The 15,091-nt window shown below is 58.1% G+C and overlaps 1 protein-coding gene across 3 annotated transcripts in view; it reads left to right on the top strand.

Moving 5' to 3' along the window:
• The first annotated feature begins 9,739 nt into the window (after positions 1-9,739).
• The window catches only part of TMPRSS6 (transmembrane serine protease 6), a 31,698-nt gene continuing 26,346 nt past the window's right edge, over positions 9,740-15,091 (top strand). Inside the window, exons 1-2 of one of the 3 annotated variants that reach the window (XM_084876770.1) lie at positions 9,740-9,948; positions 13,205-13,395. In XM_084876770.1, coding sequence (XP_084732896.1) covers positions 13,206-13,395 — 190 coding nt within the window. In that variant the 5' untranslated portion in view covers positions 9,740-9,948; position 13,205. Of the gene's footprint in view, positions 10,103-13,204; positions 13,396-15,091 lie in introns of all 3 variants that reach the window. The other 2 variants (XM_084876771.1, XM_084876772.1) reach the window with 2 other exon arrangements.

The raw sequence follows: 15,091 nt of genomic DNA, 5'->3' as shown, positions 1-15,091 counted from the left end.
CTCAGTTGGCAAGGTTGAGGGTTCGTTCCCCCATCAGGGCACATACAAGCAGCAGCCAAAGATTGCATAAATAAGTGGAACGACAAGTTGATATCTCTCTCTCTCTCTCTCTCTCTCTCTCTCTCTCTCTCTCTCTCTCTCTCTCGTCAATAAATAAGAAATGCAAATAATAAAGGGGAGATTACTAAGTGTAGGAAAGCTGTTAGAGACATCCAAGCACCAAACAGCCTTCCTTCTTGAGGAAAAGCAAAAGGATTGTAGAGGAGTCAGATTTATCCTGCAGGGGTCCAGGCATCCCCTCACATGGTCTCATGACTTGTATGAATCTTGGCTGTGCCATCCGCCAGCGGCACGTCCTAACCTCCCTGAGCCTCAGTTTCCCAATCTGAAGCTTTGGAGCATGACACCTGCCTCACAGGTAATGAGAGATAATGCTGGGGAAGTTTATTTATTTTCAGTGCCCTTGACTGAAAAGCTGGGCCAGATCATGGGTGTCATGTCTGGCATCCTTAAAACTGCACCCATGGCAGACATGGCGAATCGATTGCACCCGCGCACAGCAGGCCTTGCTAATAGATCCTCGTCCTCCGGAGCCTCAGTGCCCCTTCTGTAGGCAGGCCCCAATTGATTACAGCGGGCACCTGGTGGCATCTCTGACCAGGCAAGTAATCCCTCAGGCTCCTTCCACAACAGAAGCTCTTGTTTTTGCAGACTCGGATTTCCAGGCAGGAGGACGGGCTGAGACGATGACAGCCGGAAAGCTGAGAGGGCGCTGTGAGCAGGTGGGCGCAGGGGACCCAGCTGTCCCCGCTGTTTCCAACGAGAGATCCGAGCGGAGAGACGGGCCGCCTCACAGCAGGTGGCAATGATCTGATGGTCCAGAGTGGATTAGAGGGTGGCCTCGGAGCTGGAACAAGGACGGAGCAACTGGCAGGGGTGGGCAGAGTCAAGGAGAGACAGGCCCGCCCGGGTCAGATTGCAGGGCAGAGAAGCGGCACCAGCTGGGGACCAGGCAGCCGAGGGCCCGGGATCTGGGGTCCGTCAGGTGCAGAGCGGAGAGCAGGAGGCAGCGAGGGCAGATGGAGGGATAAGAGAAAAGGGAGGAGAGGCGGGAGGTCCTTTCAGCCTCTCGGTTCTCCTATTTCTCGAGCTGTATTTGTTCCCCCAGCCCCCCACCCCCACCACCCCCCCTGCTCCCACTCCAAGCGACTTCCAGGCCCACGGTTACCAAGAAAACTGCGGAAACAGACCGTGACTAGGAGGACACACCTCCCACCGTCTAATGACTGACATTCCAGATAACTCCGACGACAGTCAAGAAGCACTTTAGAAAGAAATGAGAAGCTAATATTTATGTTTCAGACACGGTCTGAAGCATGTCTGAAGCATGTCTCATCACCTGGGAAACTGAGGCTCAAGAGGTTAAGAAGTGCAGCTGGCCGAAACTGCTTTGGCTCAGTGGAGGGGTCCTCAAACTTTTTAAAGTGGGGGCCAGATCACGGTCCCTCAGAGAGCTGGAGGGCCGGACTATATGAACTACTAATTCCTACTGTAACACCTTGGCTGCGCTCACTGCCCAAAAAACCTGGCGGGCAGGATCAGACTCCCCTGGGGGCTGCATGTGGCCCGCGGGCCGTAGTTTGAAGACCCCTGGTAGAGCGTCTGCCTGCAGACTGAGAGGTCCTGGGTTCAATTCCGGTCAGGTTGTGGGCACATTCCCAGGGGGGGTGTGCAAGAGGCAGCTGATCGATGTTTCTCTCTCGTCGATGTTTCTAACTCTCTATCCCTCTCTCTCCTTCCTCTCTGTAAAAAAATAAAATAGTGCAGCTAGTGCAGCCCAGATGCAAACTCAGGTGCATGGGGCGACAACTCTTGGTCCTTTGCATCTATAAGGCTGCATGGGAAACAGTTACATTCGTGAAAAAAAGCAACGCAATACAAAACATAACAAGCAAAATTCCATCCTAATCTTACTGGCAACCAATTAAAAAACAACAGCCCACATTCCACACGTGCCATGATTGTGACTGTGGCCGAAACCGTCCTCACCTGTGACCTGGCAGCCTCCCCCTCTCTTATTCGGATCCCGGCTCAGCCTCCTTAGTCACCTGACCCTCTAACCCTCCACCTCTGAGCCCTGCCAGGGTGGGCTTGCTCTGGCTTGTGTCCGGCCAGGCCAGACCTGCCGACGCCCCTATGGACTCCCTGATATCTTCAGGACAGGGGTCGAGCTCCTCATGTCTTAGTCCCGTGGTTGGCAAACTGTGGCTCGCGAGCCAGGTGTGGCTCTTTGGCCCCTTAAGTGTGGCTCTTCTACAAAATACCACAGCCTGAGTGAGTCTATTTTTTGAAGAAGTGGCGTTAGAAGAAGTTCAAGTTTAAAAAATGTGGCTCTGAAAAGAAATTTCAGTCGTTGTCCTGTTGATATTTGGCTCTGTTGATGAATGAGTTTGCTGACCACTGTCTTAGTCCATGACTTGATGGGTTGCATCTGCTCTCATGTCTCAGTCTCCCCATCTGTGAATGGGGTAGTTAATTGGATTATTTCTTTTGCTGTCTTTCTCTTTCTTTTCTTTTCTTTTCTTTTCTTTTCTTTTCTTTTCTTTGTTTAAATTGATGGTTTCTAAATGCTCTCTCAGCCCTGGTATTCTGTGGTTTCAGGTGCCACATGGAATGTGGCTTGTGGCCGAACTACATGCATTTCACTTCAAGAGAGGGCCAGGGCCACAAAGGACTCTTGGCATCTGTTTGTCCTTGGGTTTGAATTAATCTTCACTCCCAAACCATCTACTCCCACTCCTACACATCCCTCGGGGCCCCACTCCGCATCTCCACTTCTGGGCAGCCTCTGATTCGTCCTAAGTAGGGTTGATTACTGCCTCCTACTGTCACCTTCAGAATTCCCTCTCTCAGAACCATCTGCGGTGCTGCGAGCCAGACCTGGTGTAGATCCCGGGGCTACAGAGAGGTGATAACCGTCATAGCAGAAGGCCGATCGGACCCAGGAGAGACCAGGTGTGAGAGATGCTGGAGGAGCCCTCTGATTGGAGGAGAAGGTGGAAGGCTGATCTGGGCTTCAGTCAAAGGGCTGGCCAGGGTGCAGCTGGTTTTGGAAATAGTGGGTTGTGGATGGTCCTTGGAAGAAGGGGGGGGGCACTGTACTTGCAGAGGAGCACTCAGTGAGCACCAGGCTCTGGTCCAAGCATTGTCTCTAATCACAATGATTCAGAGAGGAGAGAAAACATTCCCACTCCATTATACACAGGAGAAGGCTAAGGCACAGAGTGGTCATGGCCCTTGTAAGGCAACACGGCTAGAACACAGTAGCACAAGGATTTGAACCCGGGCAGTCTTCAGCACTCACACGGCAAGTTCATAAAACCGCTCGGCGCCCTAGCAAGACAAGAATGAGGGAGATTCTGAGTCCTGCATCCCCGATGCAGACAGGCGGCCCTCGGGGGTGGACACACAGTGAGTTTAGGGACCAGTGGGGAGGACTGGAACCCTGAGCTCTCACCCTACATGCTACTGTCTTATGGCCACTGTCACTGGGGACGAGGGGCGGGTTGTTGATTACACTTGAGCTCAGCGCCAGCAGCCGCAGCCTGGCCCTGAGACAGCCTGGGACATCCCCTTGCCGGTTTGCTCAGAGACATTTTCCATCACCAGGTATGACACACGCAGGGTGCTCAGGGCTGTGGGAAAGCGAGGCAGGAAGTGCTGAGGGGTGGGGGGGAGGCAGGGGGGTACCCAGGGTGCAATTCCAGGAAGCCAGGATGCAGAGGGGAGGGGGAGCTGGCGGGACCTGGTCCTCCATTCCTCTGTGGAGGTGGCCTCACGGAGTCTGACGACTCCCCTGTCTGCAGAGTCCGGAGCTCTGTGGGGGAGGGACTGACCAGAAAGACTGAGCCACACCCTGCCCCCAGGAGGAAGCTTGACCTGAGCCTTTATGGGAATGCCCGGCTTGGGAGGGCTCTGGAGAAGGCCGTGGGGGGAGCGTGGGCCGCTGTGTGGGACTCCGTAGCAGAGGGCCCCGCACAGCTCAGCGGGTGTGGGATGTAACTGCTTGAGGATGGAGCGCATGCATTTGCCGCAGGACCGTTCGGTGCGGGTCACGGTGCTGGGTGCTAGGGAGCCAGCGGTGGTCTCCGTGGGCCAGCTGGTGTCCTGGCTCTGGACCTGGATTGCATCCTGGTTCTGCTGGTCCCCAGCTGTGACCTTGGGCGAGTGCCTAACCTTCCCTTTGCCTCCGTTGTCTCAGCTGCCAGCGGGGAAGCACCAGGATGGCGGTGAGGATTAAAGATGCAGTGTACGTAAAGAGGTGCCATGGCAGGGCAGGGCTGTGGCCAGGGGAAGCCCAGGGCTGGGGGTGGAGGCGGCTGGCTGGCTGGCTGGCTGGCTGGCTGCCTCTGGGACTGCTCCACTGTCATGGTGACGCGCTGTGGTGGGGCTGACCGGGAACCATGGCAGACGTGGGTTCTATTGCCGTTCCCCCAACCCTCCCCTTCCCACCCTCTTGCTCCTCCCCGTCTGCCTTCCCCAAGCACCTGGGTAAGTCTCGGGGTTCCTAGTTTAAGGCGTGATTCTCCCTGGGGTATCTGGACGCCCAGAGGGATGGCTCTCCGGTGAGGGGGTTCCAGGAGGTGTGACTTGTGGACAGGGGGTGACCTGCCCTTTGGAAGAACAGCCCAAGGCATTGTCAACAGCCAGCCTGCTCCTGTCCCTCCTGCCCCGCCTGTAATGGGGTGAATTGTGTCCCCCCAAAGACATGGTCAAGTCCTAATTTCCCCCTACCACACACACACACCTAGGGATGTGGCCCAATATGGAAACAGGGGTCTTTGTGGGTGTACATAAGATGAGGTCATAATCCCATTGGACCTATGACCAGGGTCTTTGTAAGAAGAGGAGGGACCCTGGGAAAGACACACAGGGCCGCCATGTGACAGCGGAGACGGATTGAAGTTAAGCTGCCTCAACCCACGGAGCGCCAAGCATCGCCAGCAACAGGGACACCGCAGCCAGGAGGGGCAGGAGGACCCTTCCCGGCCCTTCGGAGAGAGCACAGTTCATGCCACTACAGGCGGGCGAGAGGGGCGGGAGCAGCAGGCTACTGGCAATGCCGAGTCCTGCTCACACCTTGACCTTGGACTTCCAGCCTCCAGAGCCGGGAGACCGTACCGTTCTGTGCTTTAAGCCACCCTTCTCCGGGCGGCACTCTGTAAGGACCATCCCAGGCAACTAATGCACTGCCTCGCCCGAGAGAAGCTCAGTCCCCCCAGACCTCCCGCCTGCCTGGACGATGTCCGCTGGGGTTCAAGGGCCGGAGGTTAGGACTTGCACGGAGCCGCCCCTCCGCCTCCCCACGGCTCCGGCTCCTGCAGCCCTTACTTCCCCTGAGGGCTTCGGAGGGAGGCGGGGCCAGCAGGGAGCCTTCTCTGGGGTGGACTGGAGTGTGGACCCCTCACCCCCAGTGATGGCTCCCTGAGCTGAGGCGTGGCTGGCCCACAGGACAGGCTGGCTAGGTGGGCAGCTCGCCCGTGGTCTCCCACCCTGGTCTCCCCAAGCAGTGCCATCACTCCCTCTACTGAATTGAACAGGGTCCCCCAAAAGTGGGACCTGTGGTTCTGTCCGTATTTGGACATAGGTTCTTTGCAGATGTAAGCAAGTTCAGGCGCGGTCCTATGGGAGAGGGTGGGACCTAAATCCAATGGGACTGGTGTCCTTAGAAGAAGAGGGAGATTGGGCCCAGACACACAGACGCACGGGGACCACAGAGGCAGAGGTCGCAGTGAGGTTTCTACAAGCCGGGGATCCCGGCAGCAACCAGAGCTGGACGTAGGCGAGGCGGGCGCCTTCCTAGAGCTGAGAATGGGCCCGCTGGCAGCGGGTTTTGGCCTCGAGAACAGAGAGGATCCGCTGTCTGAAGCCGCCCCATCGGTGTTAATTCGTTACCGCAGTCCAGAAAACAGATACACCTCCCAGCAAAGAGGACAGAATGCAGGCCCTTCCAGCTGCCGTGGGCGGTGGGACCGGGGGCAGGCCCACCTCCCCTCTCAGAACCTCGGTCTCCCCTGCGGCTGAGGGGGGACATTGAGGCAGCACCGTGAAGAGTCCGGCGCTGGCCCGGGGCTCAAAGCCGTCCTGGGTTACCTGCGAAGTTGACAGTGGCAGTTATTTGTTCGCTCCACCAGTGTTTGCTTGTCCCGTGTGCCAGGTACTGTTCTAGGCCGGGATCCAGCAGGGACAAGACAGGCGGGACTTTGTCTTCACGGACTCGCAGGCTAGGGCTGGGGAGGGACAGACAACGGGGGAAACCGCTTAGACCTGGCGCTGCCTGAAGGTGATGACACTCGGCTGTCCTGGCACCTTAGCCTCTGGTGGACAGCTGTGAGCACCTACTGTGTGCGTGGGCCTAGGAGGAAGCGGAACACGCATGGTTCAGCCTCTGGTAGACAGCTGTGAGCACCTACTGTGTGTGGGGGCCTCATGGTTCATCTTCTGTTGGACAGCTGTGAGCACCTACTGTGTGCGGGGGCCTAGGAGGAAGCGGAGCACGCATGGTCCAGCCTCTGGTGGACAGCTGTGAGCACCTACTGTGTGCTCTAAGCATGGCATTTCCTGAGGGTTCACTCAGCATTATGTTAGTTTGCTGGGGCTGCGTAAAAAGTACCACAAACAGAGTAGCTTCAACAACAGAAGTGTATTGTCTAACAGTCTAGAGAAGTCCAAGGTCAAGGTTCTTTCTGAGGGCTGTGAGGGAGAGTCTGTTCCCTGCCTCTTTCCTACTCCTGGTGGCTTGCTGGCCGTCTTTGGCGGTCCTTGGCTGGTAGAAACATCACCCTGGTCACATGGCCTCCTCCTTGGGTGTACGTCTGCCTCCATATTTTCCTTTTTTTAAAGGACACCAGTCCCTGGGTTAGGGGCCCATCCTACTCCAGTTGCAGCAACCCCATTTCCAAATACGGTCACATCCAAAGGGACCGGGGGTTGGGAATTCCACATATGAATGTGGGGGACACAGTTCAACACATCACCAGCATTTGTGTGCCTTCGGGGAGGCAGGCGGTCCCCGTCCCGATGGGAGGCCCGGGGCTGGGTCCCGCCTCCCTCCGAGTGTCAGCTGGTCTCCAGAAAGCACTGGGAGGAGGATTCTGAATGGCCAAGTGCTTTCTCTCCAAGCCAAGGGCTTTGTACGACGCCCCGCGCTGCTGGCAGCGTCAGGCGTGTCTCCCTCACGGCCCTGTCCCCAGGGCCCAGCACGGGCCCGACGCCGGCAGGCACTCGGCAGGTTTGTGTCATTAGGAAAGTAGGAGTTGTGCGTTCAGGTTTCTCCAGGGCCGTGGTTTCTAAACACTGGGGCTAAACGTGGCATTGACCAAAGGGTAGTTGTGGGCAGTGAGTGAACTAAGCCGTGGGGCACTGGACGCGGTGCCTGGCCCGTAGTCCGTGGTCCTCACAGCGTCAGCCAGGCCTGGGATAACCGTCATCATGAGGCTGCTGTGAGTGTGAGGGTCACCGCTGCCGCCCCACCCCGACTCCCCCAGACCTGGAAGGAAGGAAGAGAGAGAGAGAGAGAGAGAGAGAGAGAGAGAGAGAGAGACGAAGGAAGAAGAAAGAAAGGAAGGAAGGAAGGAAGGAAGGAAGGAAGGAAGGAAGGAAGGAAGGAAGGAAGGAAGGAAGGTGACCTTTTGCGAGGCCTCCATGTTCTGGGCAGAGCACCTGGAATGAATATAGAACCAGTTCCATCTTTCTGCCTTCAACAGCCCATCACCCCATCCACAGGTGACGAGATGGCCAATTGGGGGGTCTTGCCAGGTCACCAATAGGTGGAGGGGCTGGGATTCGGCCACCTCCTCTCCCTCGCCCACTGCCGGCTGGATCCTGTCACCGTGAGGTGGGCACCTGTGGCTGACCGCCAAGCCTCCCTGGCTAAGCCTCCAGGCCTTTTCTGGAGATGAGGGGGGGCGGGGCGGGGAGGGGTAGCGTTCGTGTGAAAGGCAGGTTCCCGGAGGACAGTGCGGTCCTCCCGTGTCCATGTGGGAATATGTCCCTCTGCTGCGGCGACAGGGGCGCCCAGGCACACAGACGCCCTCTCTCCGTGGCAGGCGCCCCCCGCCCATGGCTCTCTGACCCCTGGGGAGGCGGCCCCTCGCTCATGCTTCCCAGGGCAGCCCCTCCCCCACGCTGTGGCTGGTGGATCGATGGCTGGGTAGGTGACAAGTACAGAGGACACCGATTGTGCAAGCTCTGCTTTTCAGACCATCCAGCTCCACAGAGCTTACGCCCAGACCCCTCTGTGCACAGCTCTCACCCCTGACGGACGCACCCCGGGACACGCGTGGACCCCACATGCCCCTGCCATTTGCACATAGCAGGCTCCTTCCAGAGCACACGCAGGAGCATGCACATGGGTTGGGACGCGTGTGAGGCACCACACAGTAGGTGTTGTACAGGTAGCCTTCCTTACCCTCACCCGAAACTCCTTGCACATGCTGACTAGGCAGACACACTGGGCACATGCACACCTCCTCCCCCCCCACCCCCCCCACACACACTGGGACCCACTGGTCATGGCACACGGGGTCTCAGATGTGCAACTTCCTCTTTGGGACAAACACGGATCAGCCTGTCCACACCAGAAAACCCTGGCGCCCGTCCTGTGCTTGGAGCACGCGGGGTCAGACCCACTGTCCTCCACAGCTTTGCTCACTGGTGCTGCAATTCACACTTGTGAATTTCAATGTTCCACTTGTGGCCACACTTGGGATTTCCATGTTCTAGTAGTCACACTGAAGAATAGGAAGCCACGCAGATGAAATGAAGTTTCATAATATACACTGAGTGGCCAGATTCTGATGATCTCTGAAGGCATAATAATCTGGCCACTCAGTATATATTTATTTATTTATTAGAGGCCCGGTGCATGAATTCGTGCATGGGTGGGGTCCGGGTCCGGCCAGCCTGGCCAGGGAGAGAGGACATGGGCAGTTAGCGGGCCTGCCTGCTGATTGAACTCCTGGTGGATGGGACAATTTGCATATTAGCCTTTTATTATATAGGATATACACTGAGTGGCCAGATTATTATGCGTTCAGAGATCACCATCATCTGGCCACTATGTGTATTTTCTTTAACCCAACATTGTCAACATGTGACCATTTCAACATGTAACCAATGCCAAAAACTCCTTTCTGAGGTGTTTTACGTTCTGCGTTCGGACCACCGCTTCGAGCCTGGTGTGCGTCTCCGTCTCAGGTCAGCCTGGCCCATCCCAGGTGCTCGAGAGCCGCCTGGAGCCAGTGGCCGCCCAAACGGCAGCACAGCTCTGCAGAACGAGGGAGCCATTCACACAGTTTCCCACTGAGCAGAAAACGGCCCCAAACCCCACCCTGCACTCCCCTCTCTTCTCCCCTGTCCCGGAGCACGTGGGCCCCGCCTCCTTTTCTCCCTCTCGGGCCGCTGGCTTTTCTGGTCTCACCTGTCCAGGCATGGAGACCCGTGGGAGCCCCCGAGTGCACCACACAGGCCCCTCGGCAGAGCCCCCCGTCCCTGCCACCCCCTCCTGCTCTCGGGGACCAGGGACTGTAACCAGGCAGGAATGTCACCAGGCAACAAGCCTCGGGAGACAGCTCAGGTCTCCTGCACCTGCCCGCCGGCCTCCGGGGTGCCATGGGCGGGGCGGGGCGGGCCGGGGCGGGCACTGCCTGTCTCCTGCCTCCGGACTGTTTACCTGAGCGCAGTCACAGTGCTGTCCTGAGCCGAGCGGCAGGCCCATGGCGCCTCGGGCCACAGGCCACAGAGGACACGGGCCAGACTCCCCGGCCATGGCGCTGGGCCATTGATCCGGCGCTCGCTGGCCAGGTGGGGGTGGGGAGGCCTTGGCCTGGACAAACAGAGGCTGTGAGGTCTGCGTGCAGGCCCGGCACCCACTTGCCAATCCCAGAGGTAAGCGGGGGGCCTCCAGGAGAGGGGACCGGATCTATGCGTGACCCGGGGACAGTGTCCACTCTGAGAGCGGGGCCCGGCTTCCTGGAATTTGAGCCGTCTGCCCTGCTGTGAGGCCAGGTCTGCAGGGCCTCCTCGGCCAGGGAGTGACCAGGTGAGCAGTCGGCGAGGGGTCCATGAGCTGGGGCTGGCAGAGCCAGGCCAGGCGTGCGGGCAGCACAGGCAGTGGAGGGGCTGCCGGCTCCAGGTGTGGGAGGCCCGGGTTTAGGTGGGGCTGCTGGATTCCGGGACAGGGACAAGGCAGGGGGAGGCCTGATTTGCCGGCTGAGCACCCCATCTTTACCCTGCAGGGCTGGACATGCTGCCTGCTCCATACCCAGGTACCCCACCTGGCTGTACAGTGGGGAAGGCAGGCCCAGAGTCCCACACCACTACACAGGGACCTTAGTGCCGGGCTCAGCATTGAATGGAGCTGGCTGTGTGTGTGTGTGTGTGTGTGTGTGTGTCTATGAATCTGTGTCACAGTAAGGAGTGTGTGTGTGCCTCTGTGTTTCCATCTGTGTACAGCTGTGTGTAAGCTGTTTGTGTGTGTGGAAGGGACGTTCCCCCACACCCCCACATTTGGGAACACGTGGTCACAGCAGCTCAGAGCAGGGAGTTGCTCTTGGCCCAAAGGGCCTCCCTGGGAGGTGGTAGATGAGGATTCCAGCTCTGCCCTGCCCTGGCTACGTGACCTTGAGGGAGCAATTTTATCTCTCTATGCCTCAGTTTCCCCATTCATTAAATAGAAATAGCAAGGCAAGCATCCCTGGCTGCGGGAGGCTGAGGGGCACTGTGGCTTGCGGTGTTGCCTGGTACGGGGCTGGCATGCAGGAGGAGGTGCGGCTGGGCCCCCGTGAGCTCAGACTCCAGGGGGGCAGACTGAGGACCCTCCGATGGTCAGAAGGGCAGGAGGGAGAGGAACAGGTTCCAAGGTGGGGTCCAGGTACTCCCAGGTCGGGGCAATTGGGGTACACCTGGTCCCTCCTTCCTGAGCTCACTGTCAGTGGGACAGAGAGAATGCGCACCCCCCCCCCCCAAGCTGAAGTATTGATGGATGGGGGTGGCCCAGGACACTGCACAGGGGCACCTGCTCTCCTGGGGCACTCTGGGAGAGCTTCCGGGAGGAGGTGAGCGCTGAGCTGAGGTGTGAGAGCCGTGAGAGCTGGCCGGGCAGGATGTGGGCAGCCCTGCCGAAGGAAGGGTGTGTGGGAAAGCTTTCCGTGTTCCAAGAACCAATCGGCGCTCTGCTCTTCGCCCAGAGCTGGCGAGAGCCCTCGACCCGTACGGTTTTTACCATAGTTATTATTAGAACTGATAACCGCGAAGTCCGATGTCACTGAGGTGCAACAGGGAAGAGAAGTGGGGGGAAAGGAGGCGGGAAAAGCTGGCCCGGCCCCGTGTGGGAAGGAGGTGGGATCTCGGCGTTCATTCATTCCGCAATGATTGCGGAAAGCCGAGTTCTGCTCTCAGAGCGGGGCTCACAGCGGCGAGCAGAACAGAGCCCCTGCTCCCCGCAAGGAGACAAAGGACACGTGAGCACCTCATGCAATTCAGGCCCAAAGAAATGCGGCAAAGAGAGAGGGCCAAGGTCGGGAAGGCCTCAACGACGAGGTCACGTTGGAGCAAAGACTTGAAGGATGTCAGGGAGCAGCGGGCCATGAGGCAAATGGAAGAAGAGTGCTCCTGGTGGTGGGAACAGCAAGTGGCGTGCTCTTGGCATGTTGATGGTCTGGTGTGTGCTTGGCATGTTGATGGTCTGGTGTGTGCTTGGCATGTTGATGGTCTGGCAAGGAGCTGGGTGGGGCTGCAGCAGTGGGCAGGGAGAACAGGAAGATGAGCCGGGGCCGAGGCACATAGACCCCCGTGGGTTGTGATGTGGCTTTGGGTCCCATTCTTGGTAGACAGGAGCCCTGCGGGGCTTGTTGCCCGGGTGATGGTGGGAGCAGTGGAGGCACCAAGATGAGGTTGGGCTCTGGGAGCATTTGGAAGGGAGGGCCGCAGGCTTTGCTGGTGGACCAGGCCTTGGAACAATGGGGAGGCCATGGTGTGACAGGGAGAGACGGGAGCAGTGTGCTCATCCTCTCAGCGGGCAGTTGTCACCGCTGTCCCTCTCCTGCTGGGCTGTCAGGCACGAGAGCATGAGAACGGGGTCCAGCACACAGCCTGGCCTCAAGCACATGAGCTCAGCAAACATGGGGTGGCTCCGTAACTGAATCATGACGTGTTCACTAACAGCCCATTTACAGGAAGCACCCAGTAGTGGAAGGAGCAGGGAGTCAGACAGCTGGACACACACCCCCTTTCTCCCCCCACCTCCCACTTACCCGCTGTGTGACCTCGGGCGAATGGCTTAGCCTCTCGGGGCTTCAGTTTTTTTCACTATAAAATGGGGTCAGTGGTGAGTGCTAGATATTCAGATCCCATTGGAGAAATGAGGCCAGGCCGGGAAACCCTGGACTGAGTTACTGCTAAAACACTCCGGGTCTCCATGTCCTCATCTGTCCAGTGGGTGCAGAACCTTGACAGGTGGTGGGACGTTTAAGCGGGATAATCCATGTAATGTGTTCCCAGAGAGTGGCCCTGGGGAAGGAGAATGCCTGGGGACGATGGTCCCCACACCCCTGGGTGACCAGAGGATTACGTGAGGTGATACCTGTAGACACTAAGTGAATATTCGTTTTCATCTCCTCCTTCCCCCGCTGAGAGAATTGGGAGCTGGAGGGGGGACAAAAGGGACAGCGCTCTGAAGGGCAGGCCGCTGGCCCAGCACAGCACGGCCTCGGGCTGCTGGGGGAGGCTGGGGGAGTGACTGTGTGGGTATGTGGGAAGCCCTGCTGTGGAAAACCGGGAGGCGTGAAAAGCATCCCCGGGGTGAAGGTAGGCGGGTGAGTTGTTGTGCCCATGTGTGTATCCCTCAGCTCCATCTGTGGGTACAGGCTCTGGGGGGCTGGGTTCAGGCACAGAAGCCTCCACCTGCCCTCTGACCAGAGAAGCTGATGCAAAGGCGAGCGTTCCAGAGCCAGACCGGTCCAGCTCTGCCACGCGTGCCCGCTGGGTAAGAGGCTCCGTGCCCGTTCGCAGTGCTGACCACGGAGCCATACGATCCTTCCACTCCACAGGGCTGGCTGCCTTCCCTCTGTGCATCCTTGGCATCTGGCAAAGGCTCCCTTGCGAATGCCAGGACGTTTTCAACCCCGGTCTGTTTCCCTGCCAGGATGCCCGTGGCGGAGGCCCCCCAGGCGGCTGGCGGGCAGGGCGACGGAGGAGATGGCGAGGAGGCGGAGCCGGAGGGGATGTTCCAGGCCTCCCGGAAGAGAAAAGTCCGGGGCTACCTCCGCCTGGCGCCTCTGTGGCTGGCCCTGGTCGCGCTGGCTTCAGGGGGATTCCTGCTCTGGTATTTCCTAGGTAACAGCGGGGGCCTGCCTGGAGAGGCACCGGGGAAGCACCTGGGGGTGGTTGTGGGGAGCAACAGCAGAACAGACCAGGGTTCTAGGTCAGCAATACCTAGGCCCTCACCTCTGTCCGGCCAGCACTTCCTCTCTGTCTGCCTTCCTGTCCTGGGGGATGGGAGTGTGGCTGCACCTACTAGTATGTTCTGGGTCCTGGGGCTCAGGCCAAGCGCTCCCAGTTCTCAACAGCCAGGGAAGGAGTGCTCTCCCAGCAGCTGGTTCTTGCAAACCAACAAACCAAAGGAGTATAAACATCGCCTCCCCTGCCGGCAGCCCTCTGGGGTTGCCCTGGGGGCTCTGAGCCAGCTGGCTCTGCAGGAGAAGGCCAAGAGGTGCCCAGGGCTCCTGGCACCCATGACTGCTCTGCTCACCGGAGCCCCACCTGGGAGCTCCTCGAGGGTAGGGACCCAGCTCTGTCACCTCTGTCATAATGGGGTGAAGGGGAGGAGGACACGGGACTCGGGCACCCAGGGGGTCGTATACACACAGAGGGCTTTCACACCCCAGCTCGGGCACACGGGGATTTGAACACACAGAGCAGGTGGCGCAGAGCCTCTCCCAGGTTCTGAATTTTGGCCTCCCTCTCTGGTATCACAGCCCTTAATCAGTCCCCTGGAAGCAACGGGCCCATGTGTCCACCTTTTCATTCATTCATTCATTCATTCATGCATGCATTCATTCAATAAACACTCTTGAGCACCTACTATGTCTTTCTCAAAAGCTGATGAAGACTGTACCTCACTCTTCCCACTCTTGGCGTGGCTATGGAAAATAATGAATGAATCAAGTTAGATGGAACGTGTGAAAATGCTTCGTGCACACTATAGAAGACTTCCTTCCTTCCTTCTTCCTTCTTTCATTTCTGAGCACCTCCTATACGCCAGCTCTGTGCCAGCCTCACCATAAAGCATGGCATGTGCCAGGACAGAGGCAGCTGAGGGCCTGGGGGGCCATAGCAGGGACAAATGATCAGAGACTTCCCATTAAATGCTCTTCGAAAGTGAGATTATATTCTTACTGGCTGACTCTCCTGGTGGAATTTCAGGCCCATTGAAAGGTACCGGGACACGCCCTAGCCAGTGTGGCTCAGTAGATAAGAGTGTCAGCCTGCCGAAGCCGGTTTGGCTCAGTGGTAGAGCGTTGGTCTGCGGACTGAAAGGTCCCAGGTTCGATTCCAGTCAAGGGCATGTACATTGGTTGCAGGCACATCCCCGGTAGGGGGTGTGCAAGAGGCAGCTGGTCGATGTTTCTAGCTCTCTATCTCTCTCTCTTCCTCTCTGTAAAAAATCAATAAAATATATTAAAAAAAAAAAAAAAAGTGTCAGGCTGCGGACCGAAGTGTCCTGGGTTCGATTCCAGTCAAGGGCACATACCTCTTGCAGGCTCCTCCCCAGCCTGGGCGCTGGTCAGGGCAGGTGCAGGGGGGCGACCAATCGATGTGTTTCCCTCACATCGACGTGTTTCTCTGCCTCTCCCTCTCTCTTCTACTCTCTCTAAATGATCCATGGAAAAATATCCCCGGGTGAGGATTAATAAGAAAACAGAGGAAAGGAACAGGGACCCACTTTGGAGCAGTCACGGGGAGATCAGCCTGGGCCCAGCCCCAGGCGGGGTTGGGGGTTGAGGTGGTGGAGTCTGGAACCAGCCTCGGG

This window comes from Pipistrellus hanaki (assembly GCF_964339955.1).
Source record: "Pipistrellus hanaki genome assembly, chromosome: 3".
Taxonomy (NCBI): domain Eukaryota; kingdom Metazoa; phylum Chordata; class Mammalia; order Chiroptera; family Vespertilionidae; genus Pipistrellus; species Pipistrellus hanaki.
The sequence above is the reverse complement of the archived record's forward strand: the minus strand, read 5'-3'. Positions and strand labels throughout refer to the sequence as shown.